Source organism: Melitaea cinxia, chromosome 20 (assembly GCF_905220565.1).
Source record: "Melitaea cinxia chromosome 20, ilMelCinx1.1, whole genome shotgun sequence".
NCBI classification, from domain to species: domain Eukaryota; kingdom Metazoa; phylum Arthropoda; class Insecta; order Lepidoptera; family Nymphalidae; genus Melitaea; species Melitaea cinxia.
In genome coordinates, this window is record NC_059413.1 from 8,708,307 (window position 1) to 8,732,586 (window position 24,280).

The 24,280-nt window shown below is 34.1% G+C and overlaps 1 protein-coding gene across 1 annotated transcript in view; it reads right to left on the minus strand.

Annotated features, from left to right (window-relative positions):
• LOC123663710 (ubiquitin carboxyl-terminal hydrolase 32) overlaps positions 1-24,280 on the minus strand; it is a 54,927-nt gene that overhangs the window by 26,617 nt on the left and 4,030 nt on the right. The window contains exons 4-7 of the mRNA XM_045598376.1: positions 16,090-16,318; positions 3,624-3,895; positions 1,216-1,372; positions 616-798 (exon numbers count right to left, since the gene is read on the minus strand). Of these exons, the coding sequence (XP_045454332.1) occupies positions 616-798; positions 1,216-1,372; positions 3,624-3,895; positions 16,090-16,318 (841 nt within the window). The remainder of the gene's footprint in view (positions 1-615; positions 799-1,215; positions 1,373-3,623; positions 3,896-16,089; positions 16,319-24,280) is intronic.

A 24,280-nucleotide genomic window follows, 5' to 3' on the forward strand; every position in this document is an offset into this window, starting at 1 on the left:
CGATTTCTCTGGGATCCAATCATCAGATCCTGGTTTCCTTATCATGGTACCAAACTAGGGATATCCTCTTTACAACAAAAAAAGAATTATCAAAATCGGTACATTCAGTAGAAAGTTATGCGGTATAATACAACGTAGGTCGACGAAAAAAGCGTCAAGTAAAAACGCATTATTAGATATAACTCGAAAAGTAGTTGTTAGATCGCAAATAAATTTAAATGGGACCAATTGGCACACACCACCTTTCGATTAAAACAAAATTTGTTGAAATCGGTCCACACGGTCAAAAGTTCTGATGTAACATACATAAAAAAAAAAATACAGTCGAATTGAGAACCTCCTCCTTTTTTAGAAGTCGGTTAAAAAGTTGTGAGATTACACGTATTAAAAATGCAGTCTAATTGAGAAACTCCTCCTGTTTTTCGATTATTTTTTTCTTCTACTAATTTGCATTTACTACTGCATTGAAAGAAACTAATATAAGTTTTGGATTGATAGCAATCCTGTATCACAAATTATCGATACTTAAACTGTTTCAAACTGTAACAGATGCTAAATATCTTAACAGTCAACGTGAACTAGACGACGGGCACGCCCGCAGTCGCGCACGCGTACCGGTGGAGTTGGTGGTGAAGCTGTCGTCGCACACGAGGTCGTCGAGGCGCGGCGGGCGGCAGCAGGCGTGCGGCGGCGCGGACGCGTGGTGCAGCCAGGCGCCCCACCAGTCGGCCGCCACGAGGTACCAGAACTGCCCCACGGCCAGCCCGCGGCACGTCTCGCGCCGCAACCAGCTCAGTACTAAGTTCAAATACCCTCGTTAACACTTCATTCACGAGAACGGAATTATTTCGCGTATTATTAAGTATGTTTTTTTCATACAACTAGGTCGGCCAACAAGAGAACAGCCCACCTGATTGTAAGCGGTTACCGTAGTCTACAATCACGCCTGCAACACAGAAGCATCGCAAGTACGTTTCCGACTCTACCTCCGATATTCGCGAGGAGTTCCGTCCACCTTACTCATCAGATGAACACATCACAGCTCGAAAACAGTATTATTTAACTGTGATCTTCTGTAAAGATGAAGTACTACCTCAGACGAGCTGCTCCAAACTTTGAGTAGCATATATCCTGCTGTGCTTTACCTCAATAAATAAATTAGCAAAAATCTCATGATAATTACATTATACAACACACACGCAGCGCGACACTCACCGACGTCTCGTTCGCGATGGCGGCACTGCGGGCGCAGGCCCAGCACCACGTGACACACGTCGAACAGCAGCTCGAGGAAGGGCGTCACCAGCGCCTCTGCGCTCTCTACCGCCCATATTAAGAACTCTTCGGCGCGAAGCGCTTGCTCTTCTACGTTCTATATCATAACAACATAATCTTTATCAAAACGTTTATCTGAAATCACTTTGTATCACTAATCAATGACTCTTATAAATGTAATAATTAGCAATAATATGTATTAGATTATACATGATTACACATGTATTCGTAATAATAGTCATTGGCTCAGAATATCCTATTTTATCTTAAACATGACTGCTATTACAAGCAAATTCAATTCAACCAAGATAGTAAAATACAACTAGATTCATGTAGACAGATTATATAATATTTACAAATTATTTGTAACAAAACACATGAGTTCACGCCATTTTTGGCGTGAACTTGTGGAAGCCTATGACCCGTAGTGGACTGCGAAAGGCTGCTGTGATGATTTACCAAATGGGTTAGACACCAAATTATCAACTTAAGCCATTATATCGAAATTATATCACTGACGGAAAATAATCATATCAAGATCAAATTCTTCATTTCAATAAAGCGGTAATTTTTAAAATATTGTTATAATAAACAATCTTTTAATACTGGAATACCATTTATTTTGTACTTTAAATATAAATACTTCGAATCAGCAGAGTTGGATTTAGGAGAGGGCAACCGGGACTATAGCCCCGGGGCATTCACAAAAGAAGGGCCCTACAATAGACTTCAGAAAAAAATTCAAATTCAAATCAGTAAGCACCAGTTAACCAATTTCTTTCATATTTTTTCGTGTACTTTTTAAAAATATATCCATTTTATTTGGAAAATAATTTGGGGTCAAGGGGCCTCATCTCCCTTGTTACCCCGAGGCCTCCAGACCTCTAAATCCAGCCTTGAGAATCAGCTTAGCCTTTGTAGCACGCAAAAACCGAACGAACGCGAAAATTTCAAAATAATTACTGTAAAATGGCATTTCAATCCTATAGACATAATCTTTAACGAAGTTTAGTAATGGGGCGGAACGCCAGGTATGCAGTTGCGGCACGACGACTAGATGAGGATGTGACGACATGACAACATGAGGACACGACGAACAGATAGGGAGGAGGCAGTAAGGAGGGATATTTCGTAGAATAATATCTATTACTAAAATTATTCTACCTATACTATCTATTCTAATTATCCTATCGAGATGAGACTTTCTGAGAGAAACCGGTCAAAAGACACAGTAAGAACACTTAATGAAGACTGTGCACGAACTAAGCACTAGAGACTAGTGTACTACCTAAAGAGCATTCCCTCATTTTGACAACTGATAGCAAAAGGAAGGTATATTCATTTTTCCATATAACTGATAAAGTGATGTAGCTGAGGTTAGAGCCATCTAGTGATGAGTGCGTTATTTAAAAATGTCATCTTATTTTAATAAGGATTGTTACAAACGTTGTATGTTGATCAAATACTCTTTAGAATAAACAGAGAAAAAAAATATGATATGAAAGTGACTAAAACCATAGTACTAATATTTTTCCGACTCATTTGTCAAACCAAATTCCCAAACGAGGTGAGTCAAGTGTTTTAGTAAGTCAGCCAACGTAACAGATTTGTATAGCGTTAGTAATGTGAATAATTGTACCTAATCCGTTTTAGTAATGACTGTGAGCAATTATCTTTAACTAACAGGTAAACAAATTCGTTGGGTTTTTCCTGTTAAGAATTAAAACTTATATAGATAAGATAAATAAAAATTAAATTAAATTTAAATAAATATAAATAAAACCTTTATAAAAAAATAAAAGAAATATTCCTAACTAGCTTTGCCGGTGACTTCGACCGCGTGGAATTTAACAAAAAAAGTTATTATTCAGTTCGCAGTTACAAAATAAACAAATTTCTAAAATAAAAGTAGACTAAGTTACTCCTTAGTCTACTTTTATTTCAGAAATTTATTTATTTTGTAGCAGATTGCGGAATAACCATCCAACTGCTGAAGACACTGCTGCCCGTCTTCGGCATTGTATTTCAAAGCCAGCAGTTGGATGGTTATCCCGCCACCGGTCGGTTTTTTAAGTTCCAATGTGGTAGTGGAACTGTGTTATCCCTTAGTCGCCTCTTACGACACCCACGAGAAAAGTGGGGGTGGCTATATTCTTACTGCCGTAACCACACAGCACATTATTTGTATAGATGTATAGATATAGATTTAGAACAGACACGAGACCCGGCACAAGTACGAAACAAATTATCGAATGACCAATTTTCATTTCATAGTTTAGGTATCGTTTAGTAAATCATACGTAACATTAATTTAGAAAAGTTGATAGGAAACTTACCTTATCCGAAACTACTATATCTTCACCATTAGTGGGTCCGAGGTGAAATACAGGTTTCCTACCCTCGTTGGGCACTACGACCAACTTGTCTCTAAGGTTTAGCAAAATCGTCACAGGATCGAAGCCCTTCTCGCTTTCGGATTCTCCATCTGACGGTGTTGAGGAACGCGAACCCTGATTCTTTAAGGCCTCGTTAGCAACTGTGCACAAGATTTCTACCATATCGTGCAATTCCTTCTTGTTCAGAATCCCATCTCTGTCCAAGTCAAATATCTTGAAAAGAACTGTAATAAAAAAAAAATTGTTGTTTAGCTGAGCGAAATCTTTAAACTAATTTTATAATTAATTAGTTAATATTTCTACAAGTGGTCATTAAAACCAAATCATTGACCATACGTTTCGCTACGCTTCAGCCTGTAATATCCCACTACTGGGCATAAGCCTCTTTCCACATGTAGAAGGATCAGAGCTTAATCCACCGCGCTGCTCCAATGCAGGTTGGCGGATATATTCCCTACTATGAGTAACGATCGCTATCAGGTGTACATGATAACAACCGCGACCGACGGCTTAATGTGCACTCCGAGGCACGGTGGGGAGACCCACAAGGTCTGCACAAACACCCAGACCATGGCAAACACCTGTATGGCCAATACAAATGTTTGTCATGTGCGGGGATCGAACCCGCAACCGCCAGCGCAACAGGTACAATCCATGGTTGTAACCGTTGCGCCATTGGCCATATATTATAAGAAAAAAAAAATCTTAAATAAAATTTTCGGAAAAATAGCTGACGACAATGTGAGAAAAGTTACTTAAAAGGTATCAATAACATTTTTCAGTGGCGTAGCGTAGGGGATGCCGTATAGTGGACGGCATACGAAGGGGGGTCGAAAAAATCACCACGATTTTTTTCAATTGACAAAAAAAAAACTTCCAAATCGTGCCCTTAATGTAACTCACATAAATAGATAGCAGCATTAAGAAACTGCTCCTATGTTTAAGTCGGTTGATAAACATAAAAAAATTGCTTGCAATAATTGTGTTAAATTAATTTGGTAAATAAAAAATTAAATGAATTGGCGGCAAATTATCGGTGGGAAGAGGACGGCAAATTGTCTGGCCCTGGATGGCAAACAACCACCTTTGATATACTCGTACTTTTTATTGTAAATAAAAAGTAAAAAAAAAAACTGAATATCTATCTAATAAAACGTATGTAAGTCACCAAATAGTTTAGAAACTATTAATGATATCTGCACTAATTATACATATAAAGTAGAACTTGTTTTTTTCTTCATTGAACGCCCGTGATTTCAAAATAACTGTGTTTTTCCAAGTATATGTAGTTATTTGCGCAATACTAAAACACAAACCAACGATTTGAATTTTTTTGTCGGTGTCTGTCTTTCTGTTTGTCCAGCCTAAATTTTCAAAATGGTTGAACTGATTTTTATACAATTTTCACAAAACGATAGAAGAGAGAGAGAAGTTAGAGGAGAGAGAGAGAGAGAGAGAATCCTAGAATTCCTGCAAAATCGTGATGTACACGGGAGAAACCATGTTTACCGCGCCCGAGCACCTACCGCCCAGATAGGTAGGTACATGAAATAAGCAAACATTTTCTACTAAATACGACAACATTGAGAACAAATTTGTTTAAAATATTTTGTTTATAAACGTGCTATTTTCAGGATCTACTGGTTCGATTTGAAAATTCTTTTTGTGATGAATTTAACCCATTTACCGAGAAAGGCTATAAGGTATTTTTTCCTCAAATTAACGCGAGTTAAACTGCAGGGCAGAGCTAGTATTAAATAAATGTCATGACATGTTTGAGTTTAGCTACTGCTCCAAAAACGTTCAATTACGTTTATGGGTTAACCAATCTAACAAGTATTTAAATTTAAAGTTGTTAAAACCGATAATAAAACAGCCTACTTCAAACATTTGTGTAATGTTATAGGTGTCGTCTAGTGGAATGCATTTATGAACTCTTTTGTTTATAAACTCGCTTAAAGTATCACAGCTGTTCTACAGCAATGTCAAGACTTAACATGCTAGTTTGGTTACGAATATTCGCCACACGTGCTTAACCTGCGACTTTTGTGCTTAATAGGTACTATTTATTGCACGTATTAATTTTAGCAAGACTTCACTGTACCTAAATTTCAAAAATATCTTTGTGCATTCTACCAGATTTTCAAAATAAATTATCACAAACCGACCAAAAAATTATAGTACGCATATACATTAGGTACACACCAATTCATATGTATTTTACAGATGACAATAAATTAAAGGTGTTATATTTTTGAGGAATTTATTCGAATCACACATTTTCGAAATTGATCTCTGGCTTATACTATAATAATAATAATAATAATAATAATAAACATTTATTCATACTCACACACATACATCGATATACAGTAAAGACAAAAAAATAGAAATCACAATATAACAATTCTATTACAATATAACTATATAGATATTATGACAAATAGCTAAATTCGAAACAATGAACACAATATACAACCGAAATAAAAGACAATGAAATTAAAAAACAATAATAATAGGTACTACCCACACAGAATCAACAATAACAATTAAAAAAGCAAAAAAAAAAAAAACAAAATAATGAAAAATAAGCAAAATGTATATAAAAAAAAAAGAAAGCGGCAATCTGTATAGCGATGTACTGATGGGAGCATTGAAATGGATGACGCTCGGCATTTGTTGGAGAATCAAGACTCCAACGCCGATTTTCAGCGTCACCCGTAAAGAGATAGGCGGAAAGCAGTTCTTATATAAAATATATTAATAAATCTATAATAATAATAAATTTTGAACATTGGTACACATATAATAAGATACTAAAATTATATACATATGATAAGGCAAAACAATTAATACGTCTCACTTTAATGAATAAAAAAAAAATGGATAAATTAATATAGAAAAATGGATTGATGTATTAATTTTGTTATATAATAACACATAAAGTAACTCCTTAAACAATGACAATTCCGGTTGCGCATATTTCTGTTAACTTGTGTATATATATTTTAATACTACCTTACATAGTGTCAATTTCTCGTCTCCACTATGAATTGCTTATATGTTGTATTGCGATGTACCCTACCTATTCATTTTTGTTTAATTTAGTTCTTGTTATTTCTCATGTAAGTGTTTTTGTGAGAAATAAGTGATCTTTAACCTTATACAGAAAAAAAAAACCATAAGATTTATTATGAATATTTGTACATATTATAAGACTCGAAACACAAAATTGATTTCAATTCAATTAAAATAAATTGATTTGTAGTGAGCACTTGCTCGTTGCTTATACATATACACACATACACACACACACACACATACACATATATATACATACATACATACATACATACGCACATACACACATATACACATACACATACATATATATACATACATACACACATATACACATATACATATACACACACACATACATATATACATACATTCACACATACACGCAAATACACACACATACATTCATACATACACACCGATTTTTACACCATAATTATTAATTAATAATTATGGTGTAAAAACATATGGCATGTAAATACTGTTTAAATTAGTAAGTATTCATGTAACCAATATTTTAAAAGCAATAAAAATTAGCAGTGTATTTGCACATCCAACAAGTGTTTTTTAAATTTAATTTTGAAATTATTAACCGTTTCAAGAGATCGTAATGGCGGAGGTAAATTATTCCAGCACTTAGTCGCCATGTACCTGAAACTACCTCGAAATGCTGCTGTTCTGTGTGCGCATGTGATGAGCATGAACGCGGATCCTCTAGTGTTATGATTATGCCTATCACTCGCCCATTGCAATTTATCATAAAGGTAAGGCGGTGTTCTGTAACGAATTATGCCAAATAATAGAGTAGCAAAGTGTAGTTCCATTCTTTTGTCCATACGAAGGATCTTAGCCTCGTTGAGGAAGGGCGACACATGCGCACGGAAAGGTACGTCAAAACAAAATCGGGCACATGCGTTCTGTACTTTTTGTATTAGTTTTTTTGATCGAGAGAGTAGACACGACCCTATCGCGGCATCAGCGTAATTAAACTTCGACAAGACCAATGACTCACATAGCTTTACACGTAGGTCAACAGATAATGAATTTCTTATTTTATATAAAACTTTCAGTCGGTAGTAACAATTGCTTGCGGTTCGTATGACGTGTTTCTCAAATTTTAAACCTTCATCCATCAAGATGCCCAAATTGCGCGCCTCAGCAACTCGTTCAATTTGCTCGTTTAATATTTGGATGACGGGAGGTGAGTACGTCATTCTTTGTACTTGAGATCGGGTGCCTAATAAAATATATTTGGTTTTATTTGGATTTAACGTCAGTGCATTAGCTTGAGACCACTTAGCAATACGGGCAAGATTTTCATTTAATTTTTCAACAGCTGTGCGTATATCAGCAGGCTTACAAGATATATAGAGCTGTATATCGTCTGCATAAATGTGGTACTTACAGTGTTCGATGTTCTTGATAATATCAGCACAATACAGTGCAAATATTAAAGGACCAATATTGGAACCCTGCGGGACACCTCTATATGTATGGCTGAGGTCAGAGCATACTGTAGTACCATCATGATTCTTTACCTCAACCACCTGAGCACGTTCACTGAGGTAACTGTCGAACCAGGATATCGTGTCAGGACAAAAGCCATAAAACCCGAGCTTTGACAGTAAGAGTGTTCTGTTAATCGTATCAAACGCACGTGAGTAATCCAAGAGAACGAGAATAGTACCCTGACCTTCATCCTGAGCAGACAGCACATTGTCAAACACATCCGCAAGCGCCGTTGTAGTACTGTGCCGCCTACGGAAGCCGGACTGAGTAATGGGCAATATCTTATTTGTATCAAGATATTCAGTCATCTGATCGCATACTACTTTTTCCAGTATTTTTGAAAGACACGGCAGTATACTAATCGGGCGTAGATCCCTAATGTCAGTGGCGTTATCTTTCTTAGGCACAGGCCTTACAATAGCCGTTTTCCACATTTTAGGAAACGTATACGTAGTTAAAGATCTGTTTACTATTCCCGTCACGACATCAAGACTGTTAGGCAGCGTTGACAACAACATATCAAGCGAGATACCGTCCACCCCTATTGCATTCGATTTTAGGGATTTTAAAATTCTCAAGACTGTACGTTCGTCTGTTGGTTTGAGTGAGAAATTAGATGTGCAATACTTATTATTTTCGAAGAAGTGAAGGGTTCCAACGGGTTCCAAAGGGTTCCAAGGGTTTTGTATACAAGTAATAAAGACTTCAAAATCTGTTCCCAACTGAGAAAGATCGAACATATACAAAAATACAAACGGATATAACCCCCTAATTTCATATTAAGTAAATGACATATACAATTTTTATATTTGGTGATAAAATTTTTAAGAATTTGGATTTTAAAAAAATGGAGAAGAGAAGATATTATTGACGGTTCGGAGGGCCCCTGATCTAACATATCAGATTGCAGGTTGAATGGTTACCGGCGAGCCGTGATCAAGAAATATACTGTCATCTACGTCTTATTCAAAAAAAAAAAAAATATTCCTCTTCTATTCGTAATATTATTTTAAAAAAAATGTTATCCATACGGACATATTTATTACACAATACCAATATTGGGTGACATTAATGTCAATCAATTTTTAATTTACTGTTGGTTATAAAAAAAAATCACTATCGTATATCAAATTTAAATTTAAAATGATTTTAATACTCCCAAAAAAACAGTCAGAGGCGCAATACGCATAAGTAATCGTTTGATTTATTTCTAATTAATATACATTTTAAACGTGTGAACTATTTTCGTGTAATTAATTGAATGCTAAATCAATCAGATCCCCCTTCCGTCTTGTTCATCTTTAGTATCTTTCTCTAGATTTGCTTATTTCAAATAAGGCTTTTTACCTAGTCGCTTGTGCTTGTGTATTTCCGGCCCATGAGAACAGTCGCAGATATTGTATTATATCAACATCGTATTGACACAATCTACTCGTTCTTATTTTTAATTTTTACTATTTTTTTATTTTTATTTTACAGTTGCGACGCATTAACACTATTAACAGTTATACGATACGTAAATAGAAAGGGCCGGACATCCGTTGAATTTGTCGCTATAATCTATAATTCTACACAAACGATATAACCCAATGTTACGAATACTAATTATTATAAGTTGATGGGAAATCTTTGATAATGTTTTATGGTCCAGCAGTTACCTTAATGTATACAATACAATAAAATATAAATCAACATTTTTTACATATTATTTATTTAATACGTGGTATCGTTTATATATATCTACTATATCAAATTCTTGTGTCGCGGTATTTGTAGTTAAACTCTCCCGAAACGGCTTGACCGATTCTCATGAAATTTTGTGCGCATATCAACATCTATTTTTCATCCCCGTAACTGTTAAGGATAGTCCACCCCAAATGTTTTTATTATTAATTTTTAGATAAATTATTTGTCATTTATTTTTAGTTAATTAAAAATTACAATTTTATACGACGCGTTGGTGCAACGGTCACAGCACTGGTTTGTGGCTGTTGCGCTGGCGGTTGCGGATTCGATCCCCATACATGACAAACATTTGTATTGGCCATAGAGATGTTGGCCGTGGTCTGGGTGTTTGTGCAGTCCTTGTGGGCCTCAACATTGTGCCTCGGAGAGCGCGTGAAGCCGTCGGTGCCGGTTGCTATTATGTATACCTATATCGATAGCGATCATTACTCATAGTAGGGAATATATCCGCCAACCTGCATTGGAGCAGCGTGATGGATTAAGCTCTGATCCTTCTACTATATGGAGAAAGAGGCCTATGCCCAGTACTGGGATATTACAGGCTGAAACGTAGCGTAGCGTACAATTTTTTCGATAAATTAACATTTATTTATTGGAACTGCTAGCTCTGACGTCACGCGAGAAGAGACATAAATGTGTCACAGGCCAACGTTTGGGCCGATCGTGCCTCTCTATCGCTCGTTCCGCGCTGTTGCTTGCACGCTTAGGCTCAGGCGGAACGTGACACTTTTTCGTGCATGCAGCCCGTGTTCATTGATTTATAAGACGTTATTATTACATCAAAAACGTCAACTAGTAAAAAAGTTTAAAATAATCTTTTTATTCACAACAATATCTATGTAAAGAAGATTAAGTCGTTAAAATAAAAATAAACGTTTCACACTCAACGGCAGGACAGTAAAGCAGGATTTTATCCTGTGTCGGGGTTCCGAAAATACAAACAATACACAAGTACAAACGCCCAGACAACGACAAGCATCTATATGGCTAATACAAATGTCTGTCGTGAGCAGGGATCGAACCCGCGACCGCCAGCGCAACAGCCAGTGCTGTGATCGCTGCGCTAACGCGTCGTCAAAAAGTAGCAATATTATAAAGTACATATTTCCAAATTGGTGACTAATATACTAATATACTTTTGCTCGCAGAAGTTTCATGAGTGCTAGATTGAAATTGATTTTGAACAAAAAACAACTAGTGTAATAAACAGCCTGATAAACATTAATAAGTCACAACAAAAGTAATAAATTATCACCTTTCTAAAAAGTTTATAATAAATCTCGCCGCAATATTTTTAATCTGTGATAAATAGTGTCATCCTTGTGTACGTTATAATCGTCAATTGTCCGCGATCGAAGGATTAATTTATATCCTATTGAATTGGGAGCAGAGATAATATTACACAGAGAGCTTATCAAAGTTGCGTGAATAGATACTTCATTCGCAAATAATGGAACAACACAATCATTATCAAATAAGATAGAATTATAATTGTACCCGTCATTCATTTACATTTAATTATATAAGTACTATTTATAGTAATATAAATAGTTCAAGTGTGCAGCTGAATGGAAGTAGACTTTACTATTAATTTTTAATTTTAAATTTTAGGTACTATTATGAAGAAGCCAATTTTACGTGTCAATATACTGATTATCTAGATACTGATTGAATTTGTGTCAAAATTCTCTACCATTGTATAGAAAGTAAAATCTGATAGATTGGTATTTTTCTTTGTACCAAAGCTAGGACGTAGTCTGACACTGAAGGTTTCATGCGTTTGGTTTCCTTAAACATTTCTTTCGCTGCACTTTTTACTTCATTCGTGGATACAGAATACCGGCTGTTGGAGTGTACGTATAGAGAAGTCACAAAATGTTGTCTTAAAATTATTATTCTAATTGTAGTAAAACAAGGACAAATCGCAACCTTACTTAGAATCGAGCAAATTATATCTAGAATGTATCGTACATAATGCACGATAGCATCCTTACATACGTAATTACGTGTTGTAAGTGAGCGAAAGATATAAATAGTTTGACCTTGACTGATTATTATTAATCGTTTTATGGTAACTGTATTCTTAATTCTCTTATTGACTCACAAAAGAAATATAATTGTGATATTTTTATGTATACGACAAATTTTGTAAGGATTTTAAAATTCTATACAAATGTTTTAACTTGGGTAAAAAAAAACACATCATAGTAAAAGCGATACGGAAGTGTACCGATATAATTGTGTTTGCAGACAAACGAAAAAAAAACCGACTTCAATTACATCGACAAGTAATACAACGTAGATCGACGAAAAAATAGTCAAGTAACTACGCGTTATGAAAGATTACTCAAAAAGTAGTTATCAGATCTCGATAAAATTTATATGTGACCACATGACAAACATCAGCTTTCGATTAAATTAAAAATTATTAAAATCGGTACACCCAGTAAAAAGTTATTGCGGATTTTCAAGAATTTCCCTCGATTCCTCTGGGATCCCATCATCAGATCCTGGTTTCCTTATCATGGTACCAAACTAGAGATATCCCCTTTCCAACAAAAAATTTTTTATCAAAATCGGTACACCCAGTAAAAAGTTATTGCAGATTTTCAAGAGTTTCCGTCGATTTCTCTGGGATCGCATCATCAGATCCTGGTTTCCTTATCATGGTACTAAACTTGGGATATCTCCTTTCTAACAAAAAAAGAATTATCAAAATCGGTACATCCAGTAGAAAGTTATGTGGTATAATACAACGTAGGTCGACGAAAAAAGCGTCAAGTAAAAACGCATTATTAGATATAGCTCGAAAAGTAGTTGTTAGATCTCAAAAAAATTTAAATGGGACCAATTGGCACACACTACCTTTCGATTAAAAGAAAATTTGTCGAAATCGCTCCACCCAGTCAAAAGTTCTGATGTAACATACATAAAAAAAAAAAAAAAAAAAAAAAAAAAAAAAAATACAGTCGAATTGAGAACCTCCTCCTTTTTTGGAAGTCGGTTAAAAATAATAGTGTCGGCATAATTACAACTCCTAAGGAAATTCCATAATTAAAATTTTATAAAACGAGAAATCCTTTCAAAAACTTTCACCACCGTTTTACCACTCATAAATATTTAAAAAAAAATATTTAATTGTTAGCAATATCTTGATGGTAATTTTCACAGTTGTAAGTCCACTTTAACACCTCCCTGCCCTTTCTATCTCTTTATGGAGCGAGTTTTTTAAAACGGTTTCTTAGCTGACTGCAGACTGATGACTGATGCGCAAATTAAACATACGATATAATTTTCGAAATTTCACGAATAGTCAGTGAATGATTTAAGTGACCTTCCGGCAATATATTTATAGATTTGTTTAAGGCTTAGTTGTTTGTCCTTATAGATGATAGTGCCTTGGAGAGCACGTAGAGCTGTCGATTCCGGTTTTATTATAAACATCTGCAGTGGCCAGAAGAAGAAGGAGGATAAAGCTCCAACACTTGTTCTTCTGTCTCAATACCTAATTTTTATAACTATATAATTTTTTATTTATTTTCTGATTCAACTAATTCAATAATACTTTGATGACCATTATTTTACAAATTTATCAAATAATAATAAAACTCGGTAACTATTTCCTCGATTACAAGCACTCATAAATTACATCAGAAGGCTACCAAAGCGCATTGTTCTGCGAATTTCAATATAAAAGGTTGCTCACACTAGACGCAGTGTGTCACTTTTTTTTCGAATTGTCGAGTGCTGTTGGCCCCTATCGGCCTTAACAGCGTCACCGGTGAGAAGTGTGTCAATCTGTGGTTGGCTACTCATATATAATAAAAAATTATAGGAGCTATAATGTACCTAATTTATTTTAATATTGGATATGTATGGTTATTTAAAAGTTTAATATCAGTTATACATAACATTTTTATTTCAGAAATGCGATTGGCTTTTTCGATTTATAATATTCCTTTAGCATTTTTTGAAGTAAAATGGTGCATGCGTGATGAGTGTTACGAAAAGTGTGATCGGGCGAGAAGAACGGAAGTTGAGAGGGATATATAAGTTAGTGAAGATAGAAAAAGAGGTACGTTTTGTATATTATTTTAGGGGCAACTAAAGATGTTTTACTTCAGTCGTGTGGTCTAAAGCACGCTCATTTTTTTATTTATTCCTTCCTATACTTATTTGTACCTATACATAAGCTGTGTGGCTACGGCAGTAAAGAATGTAGCCACCCCCTGTCCTGTGTCGTAAGAGGCGACTAAGGGATAATAAAGTTTAACTACCACCTTGGAACTTATAAAGCCGACCGATGGCAGATAATCATCCAACTGGTGGTTTTGAAATACAAAGGTCGAAGACGGGCAGCAGCATCTTCGGTGCGACAAAGCCAGCTCTGCGGTCACCAACCCGCCAGTCCAGCGTGGTGACTATAGGTAATACACACACGCCATTTGTGGAGCGAACTTGTGGAGGCCTATGTCCAGCTGTAGACTGCAATAGGCTGAAGTGTGTGTGCGTGTGCGTGTGTGTTTGTGTCACATATTTAGTATTTTTTATATATTTGTGATTTTGAATGCTAGTTGTATAATTTTGACATAATTGCAGTCCTGAAAACCGACGACAAATATGACATTTGAAACTGTTATACGTTACCTACACTTACATTCTAAGCGCTCTGTATTGAACCGCATAGTGTGTAAGTCTTTTTAACCGTCTGAACATGATTTATCTCGCAACCACAACATCTCTTAATAAAGAAAAGATTAACGAATAATAAAACTAATCTTAATTATTTGTTATTTTTTAAACTCTCCAATGTTGTTGATTTAAATTTACTAACGTGTTTACAACGCTTTTCGTATTTCTAATAATTCTAAATTACTATTTTTAAATTTATGAATTATGTTTCTATACAATTTGAGAGTTAAGTCATAGAATATACTCTAGTACGCTTCGGCCTATAATATCCCGCTACTGGGCATAGGCCTCTTTCCCCGTGTAGGAGAAGGATCAGAGCTTAATCCACCACGCTGCTCCAATGCGGGTTGGCGGATATATTCCCTGTACATTACGATCACCATAAATCTATATTTTTGTACTGTATTTTTATATGAATTTTGTACTAGCTTTGAATATTTGCGTATTCAAACGAATGTTGTAGACCCTTGTAATAATTCTGTGATGTACATACAGATATAATGTTCAACAATTGTAATTTTCTTTCATCGTGAACACTTGATAGGTAGAAGATATTAATTACACGTTTAAATGTGTACGACGTACATAGAATATAAATATAACTTATCAAATAATCAACTCGGTAAGCCTATCTTTAAATAAATATTATATACGTACGTTCTTATTCGGTCATATATTAGCTAAGAAGTTTTAGAGATTGTAATATTTAATTAATCTTTAGCTTCTGAATTGTTTAAAAATGTTTTATAATTATACAACTCTAAATTGGAAATAATAAATGAAATAACAACATCTTTCAATGCAAGATATGATTTGAAAATACATGCACTTCAAGTCTTTTTAGCTATAGGTCCCTTGATACTTAAATTTTTTGTACCATGTGTACATTACGAGTGTTTTAACTCTAATTACATATCACCAAAAATAAATAGTAAAACAGACAATTTGAACTATTTCTAACTAACCTAACTAAAGTGTCATACTTGAATACCGGATTTACATTCAAACTTTCGTTTCCTAGCTCAATTCTTTGGAATCGAATACCCAAATACAATTCTTCCTACTTCTCATTCGGTGTTCTTTAAGTAAGGGCATTTACAGGCCAATTTCAGGTGATGACGAGTCAGGTCCTGACTATGTTACTTTCTAAGTTTATAAGTTTTAGATGTACAAAATAAGGACAGGCAATTAAGAACTAGTGTTGTTACTTAATAAGAAAAAAAATCACTTGACGTGGGTTCGACGCCAGTCGTTACAAACATTTGCATTTACCCACAGAAATGACCGTTGTTTGAGTATTTGTGTTTTGTTTCGCGTCAGGTGTGATCGCATGATATCCTGGAAATGCTGTTAAGTGTGGTATGTTTATTATTTCAACTTAATGACTTACACTTGAGCCGCTCTGTGGTTGGTCCCCGGCAGGCGGCGCTGAGGCCGCAGCACAGTTCCTTGAAGTCGACGTGACCGTCGCGATTCTCGTCGAAGGCCAAGAAGGTGCCCTCGAAGGCGGCACGCGGCAGAGGCGGCGATAGCAGCGCGCGAAGGCTGCTCGCGTCCAGCTCGCCCGTCGGCGCCGAGTTGCGGAGCGACCAGAAACATTTCTCTAGCTCTATTATATCCTACCAAATGCAAAGCAAACACTATAACAAATATGTATTACAATTTCTATGTTAGAAATAAGGAAACTACTTTCTAAAAGTGAGTAGAGTTATTCAAAAATGAGACCTTTTTTGTGAACTTTACGTTTTAAACCTGACAGTAATGAAAAAAAGGCTTATCCAATTTGGAGCAATGTCTTACGCTTACATTCATTTAGGCGATTTATTTTTATTTATATAGACAGATTTTGTATTTTATCATAGTCTATACTAATATTATAAAGAGGAAAAATTTGAATGTTTGTTCGCATTGAATAGACTCTGAAACTACTGAACCGATTTTAAAAAAAAATTTCACTGTTCGAAAGCTACACTATCCGCGGAAGACATAGGCTATATTATATTTTATTTATAGTTTTTAATTTTGAAATTTGTGTTAAATACCCTTGCAAAGCCGGGGCGGGCTGCTAGTATAATATATTAATCTTAATAAAACCTTGTGATTGGAGGAGTAAAAGAAAAGTTAAAACTGTAAAAAGTAAAGTATGTCTAACATTAGATACTCGTTTAGGAAATAGATGACGGAGCTACTAATAAAATAAGCTTACGCTTACGCTTCAGCCTATAATACCCCACAGCTGGGCATAGGGCACTTTCTCCATATAGGAGAAGGATCAGAGCTTAATCCACCACGCTGTTCCAATGCGGGTTAGCGGATATATTCCCTACTATGAGTAACGATCGCTTTGAGGTGTACACGATAACAACCGGGACCGACGGCTCAACGTTCTCTCCGAGACCAAGGTATGGAGATCCACAAGGACTGCGCAAACACCCAGACCACGGCAAACATCTTTATGATCAATACAAATGCAACCACCAGCGCAACAGCCACAAACTAGTGCTGTGACCGTTGCGCCAACGCGTCGTCGTAAAATAAGCTTATTTTGACTTAATTGAATCCCGCCCCTTTGATCGATATTGACGAATTAACGTTACGTTAAAATTTCTGTAGTTAAATGTTACATCATAAAAGTTAAAAAATACGAGATGAATTTAAAAGTAAAACTGGCTTATGTTTTACGTTTCTAAGTGACTAATCGAAATTTAATATATTTATTTTTAATTTTTTATGACATTTACACAGTCTAGTTAAACGTACAAATGTCCCAGCGATCAGAGTTTAAAAACCACTTCCTTATATGGGTAGAAGTTATTGTAGTAGTTAATGAACGTGTGAACAATTCGTTGTGTGACCGTAGACGATAAGCTCACTGGAATTTTCCTTTGAAAATGTATGTTTTAGTCTAATTATCAATTTACAAGATCTACGACGGATTTTAACCGATTTAATTTTTTTACATAAAAATAATGATCAAATAACAAAATATCCAATAGAGTTGAATTTTGCTTTAAGTCTAAGAATAACTTTTTTACACACATAAAATCGATGGAGAATTTGGGAAGGTTTTATTTCTACTGGTGTACCCTAGGGTTTCTAGCAAAATTCAGCTCAGTCAGTTTTTGTAATTTGAAATTAAGAATTAAAAAAAAAAAACAGTTGATCTAATTGCCGTAAGCTAAGTTCGAGCATAATTTTTCATTTTCATTTCATTGTTTCGAAGTATAATTTTCGTCAATAATTTCTACTAATAAGCTAAGGTACTTTTGCGTCTGTAATTAATGAATGAGTTGTTGTTTATATTTCTGTTTCCTTTCATCACGCAAAATCTTATTTTATTTATTTTATTTATTTACTTATAAGGGATGGTACACAGTACAGAAAAAATTATAAAACAAACTAGAATGAAATATAATCAAAGAGGGCAATTACGACCGATTAAAATTTAAATTAACAAACGTGAAAAAATAAAATAAAAGGAAAAACACAAAAAAAAAACAAACTTGTTTTCATATTAAACCTATAAATACCCCTGGGAAGTATAATTTAAAAACAATTAACTCTATATGGAAGGAAATATAACATAATATATAATAATGATAATAATAATAGTGAACATTATATAAATATTTATGAAATATATGTAAATTATAATATTTAGTTGTAGTTTTGATTATTTTTTTAAAGAACTGTTGTTTTATTTTGTTTTGAAAAATATTTTTTGAACCATTGAAAATATCTACGTTTTGAAATTTCAAATTGTATGAATTAGGTAATCTTGTAAGTAAAGAATTCTGTGCATAGTAGTTTAGAGCAGTTCGGGACATAAAATAAGGCATTGTGTCTTGTGCGCCGTGAAGGGTTGTTTAGTATAATGCGTTCAACAAGCTCCGGGCAGTTGATGCGGCCACGAAATATATAATTCAATAGCCCCATGTCTAATACCTCCCTGCGTTCCGTTAACGTCAGAAGGTTATAAGCTCGGCAGATATCTACGTATTCATCACTTATATCGGCTTTTTTACACTAAATTTAAGGTGATGAACAAATTGCTTTTGTACACTTTCAATGCGTTTTATATAAACATCATACCTTGGAGACCATATAGGAGCAGCGTATTCTAAGATGCTTCTAACGTATGCATAATAAACTATTTTGAAGCTAAGAGGATCTTTAAAGGGACTACAGGTTCGTATGACAACACCAAGATTTCTTAGTGCTTTAGATCTAATTATATCAATATGAGAAGACATTAACATTTTGGTATCAAAATATACACCTAAATCACGGACCATATTTGTTCTGCCAATTTTAACACCATTAAAATTATATTTAAAAACAATGGGGTTATTTTTACGAGTAAAACTAATAATACATTGACATTTCTGAATACTAACATTTATATTGTTCTTTGTATAGTAATCAAATAGGTTGTTAAGATCATGTTGTAGCCGCTTACAATCATCAACCGTGCGTAAGCTCATGTATACTTTTTTGTCGTCAGCATAGAGTGTTTTGAGTTTACAAGAACCGTACTTATGTCATAAATATACGCGCTATAGAAAAGAGGGCCGAGAAATAATAATAATATATTCCTAAGATAGCAAACAGAAAAACAAATAATATTTTATTTTTATAACATTAGTACAATGTCTCATTGACTTTGATATGTCATTCGAAAACAATGTAAAAGATTTTATCGAGACATTTGGTTATACGGAAAGTCTCCGCTCCAGGCTTCAGACTTATCAGAGAAAGATAAGATTTATCAAGTCATGATTTTACGATGAAAGTACTAATAAACTAAATTTTATTATAAGTTGAAGCAATACAAGAAAGGAGATAAATATTAGCTAGGGAATTGATTATAATTAAACCGATATTTAGCCAAACGAATCTGAAACGTTACAAACATTTTATATTAATAGATTGTTTTCACAGACAACGAATATATATTTTTTAATAGCTTTCATCACTTTTGGTTGTATTATGTAGAATATTAATATTAAATTACGTTAAGTACAAAATTATCTATTGCAATCACTTTTACTGGGTTTTACGACTAGTAAACAACAACATACGACTATCATTATGTTGTTACAGTAGGAACACTTAAAGGCCTTATTCTCCTAAACAGGTCAGACCTCTGACTACATATATTTTATGGTATCTAATTAACTGCATATAACTGCGAGACCAGACTATATAGTGTATATATACATACTATAGTGATAATACACAGCTGTATTGGTAAATTTGAAAATGAAATCGATGATCGACTATTTTGTTAACAAGAATTATGCATCTAGATTGATTATTTTCATACAATTGCAATAAGACTTGCGCGTTCAGATCAATTTTAACTTGAACAAACCATAATTATAACTTCTCAACCATTAATATACTTCTACATGTAGAAAGAGCTAGCCAAGCTGTAAGATATTATATATTCTACACTGAAACAAGAAATAATAATATAATAATTGCATCTGTTTAACATTTTTTTTCTAAACGTCCTAGAACCTCCCGTAATAGTTTCATATTCATTGGAGAACATAAATAAACGTACAATTTTTTTTTATTTTTTTATTTTACGAATTTCCTTAACCTAAACTTTTAGATAACGTGTCAGGGTAAGTACATAGCTATTTACATAGTGATCAGGTAAATAAATAGTGTCCATACCTCGTTAAAACAAAGTGAGCAAGCTAAACCTCTTTGTGACAAATTACTAAGTTTAACGTATATTTTCTTATATCCTTTAGCTTATATATAACAAGGTTGAATGGTGTTTATTTACTTACTAGCTGATCCCGTAAACGTTGTTTTGCCATAATGTTATTAACCCCCCCCCCCCCATAACTAGAGTTATGAAAAATAGATGTTGGCCGATTCTCAGACCTCTACCCGATATGCACACAACATTTCATAAAAATCGGTCCAGCCGTTTCGGAGGTGTACTGTTACTAACATTGTGACACGAGAATTTTATTTATAAGAACATTTAGGGAACATACAGTTTAGACATACATGAAAACTATACTGTATATTGCAATGCTATAATATTACCTCACATAACGAAAGTCTTACGTACACATAATAATTAGATTTACCTACTGGTGTGAAAACATTAGTACAAATTAAATTGAGGGTTCTTCAACAAGAACTTTGTTTTATAAATCAAACGCAATAGTCCCATAATTTTGTCAAAACAAAAAGAGGTTGAAAACTTTGATAAAAGTATCGACATCTGTAACCGCGATCTAGGTGGACATTTATTAGATATCATTTTTCATTAAAAAATACCAAACCTTAGTCTTTTTTATACAATAAAAAATTGAAATAGTTGTCATTTAAATTTAGTTTTATTTTGATTTAAGAACCAAAGTTCTTGTTGAAAACCCCTATATTAAGAAATTACGCTTTGTTGTAAAACCGCTACGAGGCTAACTTCATAGTTGTCCATTGTTTCCATCTATTCTATTTGGGAGCATGCGCTGAGAATCTACTTTTATAAAATATCATAGTTCTTGCGCTCAAAAGGGCTATGAAATTAAACGTCAAAAAGTAAGTTCAATAAAATTCAGAAATATACCGCCAGTACACAGCCTAAATATAATTCGACATAATGCGCATTCGCAAACACGTTATGAAATGATTAAAACAAAAACACATAAAAGTAAAACTTTTCAAATCGGAACCCAACAACTACCTACTTGCGAAGGAGGAAAAATGTTTTAAGCACTTAAATTGTGTGCTTAGAATATCTTGCAAGAAAGTTAAACTGCAAGGCTTTTTACTTTTAAAATAGAGAAGAAAAATTTGTAGCTCAATCAATCAGTAGTAACCAACGGTTTTACGTGCACTACGAAACACGTTAGGGACAAGAAAACACACACCAGACCATACTATATCAAAAGCAAATACTTGTTTAGTTGACTTCTCGAACCACTACACTAGAACGGTATTCTCAAGACCGATGTAAAAAAATTGGATATGCGTTTTTTTTTTTTTTTTTAGAAGAAAAAGTAGACGATGAAGAGGATCACCATTAAACCTTTTATTTTAAATCTAATTTTTTATTCTTATTTGTTTATTATAGTAACACGAACTTGTTTAAAATTTAGAGTAGCTATCGACTGAAGTTCTAATAGCAGTCTTGTGGCAGCTCAACAGCGGGAAAAGGAAAAAATATCTTCTATAGGAAGTATTACATTATGGAGTCATAACTACGCTTGTTGTATTATTGTAATGTTAAATAAAATCATTCTAAAACATCGTATAAGTACTAAAACTAATAATAAAATTAAAAAACAATATAACAATAAAAAATGAAATCGATTATTTTTATGGCTTATCGCTGAGATCAAAAATACATAAATATATGTTATTGCCTCTATGTAATATATTTATTTATTTGTGCCTATTTATATGTTAGCGATTTGTTTATAAACTTTGAATTAGGTATTCATAAAATCTATACTAATATTATAAAGAGGTAAAGTTTCTAACTTTGTAGGGGGTAATCTTCGCAAATACTGATCCGATCACGAAAATTCTCTCATTAACAGAAAGTTACACTATTCAAGAGTGACACAGGCTATATTTTATTGTGATTGAACAAAAAAAATCACAATTACAATGTTAATTACAATACTCCTCCGAAACGGATGGACTGATTTTTATGAAATTTTGTGTGCACATTGGGAAGGTCTGAGAATCGGCCATCTATTTTTCATACAGCTATAAGTTATAGGGGGGGAGGGGGGGTTAATAACATACATGGCAAAACAACGTTTGCGGAGTTAGCTAGTAATAAATATAAGGTCGAAATATTTTTTTTTTAATAAAATAAAAATATTAAAATGCGGCCTTGTGCACAAACCACAGACTTGTCAGTCGACATTAAATCGGAAAACAGTTATTTCGCATATTGTATATGTGATATAAACATTGTTTTCTCCGACATATCGCTAAAATAAAGTTATATTTCAGAAGACATAAATTGTTTAATAACTATGAAGAATTATTATTGTAAACTAAATGAAACAAAACACAAAATATAATGCCCTGATAAAAGAAACTTTCTAAAAAGTTTTACGTTTGAAGTAATCGTGTGATCTTTTTTTTTTTTATTATTTGTTTCGAGTCTGATATTTTTTTTGCAAAATATTATAGGCTATAAAAAACTATGCTATTACAGAGAAACGAGAGAATTCTTCACGCGGATACATCGATATGTTGAAACTCTCATTGAATAAAAATAGTCTAGTAATAGTCTAGTAGTCTCAACTAGACTCTAGTTGAGTATAGGCGTTCACTTTAAAATCTATCGTACTATGATCAAACCTGGAAATTATTATAGAGCACTAAGCATTTTTATGTAGCAGGAGTAGGAAATAGCTAAATGTAGGCAAAGAATAATTTTGTTGGCATTACCGACACACTAACTTTACGTAACATAACTTTAATACCTAATAGTCAATTTACTTAGTGACTTCGTGATATAATCGTAGTTAATTATAATAATAGCGCTATATTATAATTTCCTACTTGCGTACATCAAATTACTGATAAACGACTAAATTAATCTATAAAACACAGAAGACAGTCTGTGCGAGCCATAAGAGTTATATTCAAACTTTGTAATTCACTTTTTCTGCACCTTATACTAGTGTTTTAAATATTAAAATATTAAATAGAAGGACTATTTAGAAAAATATTCGTATATTAATGACAAAAGTTGCTACTGCTACTACTACGAGGGATTTAAAAAAAGTAATAACAATAAAAAACACCTAACATTGAGGACTTAAGATTATGTTAGTTATATCTGTCATATAATCTCGAAGTTGTTCAGGACACACCATTCAACTAGGCCGAAACAACTTCGCGAAGGAAGCTGATAGGAGGATTCCGAGGGGGGGGGGGCGGGGGGTTTGGCAGTCTTCGTCGAGTGTTCACTTCGAAGATTCTACGATGCTTGAAGACAAAAGTTTTAGAGCCGTCCTGCCTGTTTTAATATACGGTGCCGAGACGTGGACACGGACGAGGTTACTATAGTCCACAAGTTTAAAGTCGCTCAACGTGCAATGGAACGGGCTATGCTTGGGGTCTTTCTCAAAGATAGGATCAAACATGAAACTATCGGCTATCATGTACATTACAGGTAGATTTTATTTGGGAGGTTAAATTTTTGTTGTTTCTGACTCTACCTTAATTCCGGTGCTGCGGTAAGTGTACTCATGCTCCGGACTGCGACTATCACGCGTTATTTTCGAACAAATTTACGTAAAAACGATCTTTACTGCAAGATCAAAATACGATACGAACTGACCTTTAACGACTGACAAATAGACACTTTTAAACAAAATAACACGTCAGACATAATATTCTAATAAAATTAGTAACATTGCGTGCTAGAATATAGGTATAGAAATTCGAAAAATACCCGAAACCGAATCGGAGCACCCCACTGTCCACGTGGTCTTGGTCTGCCCTCCCCTTAAAGTGTTTTTTTTTAAGCCGGAGGCGCGGAGGGAGGGATTAAAAATTTAAAAATTGAACCTCAAAACTTCAAC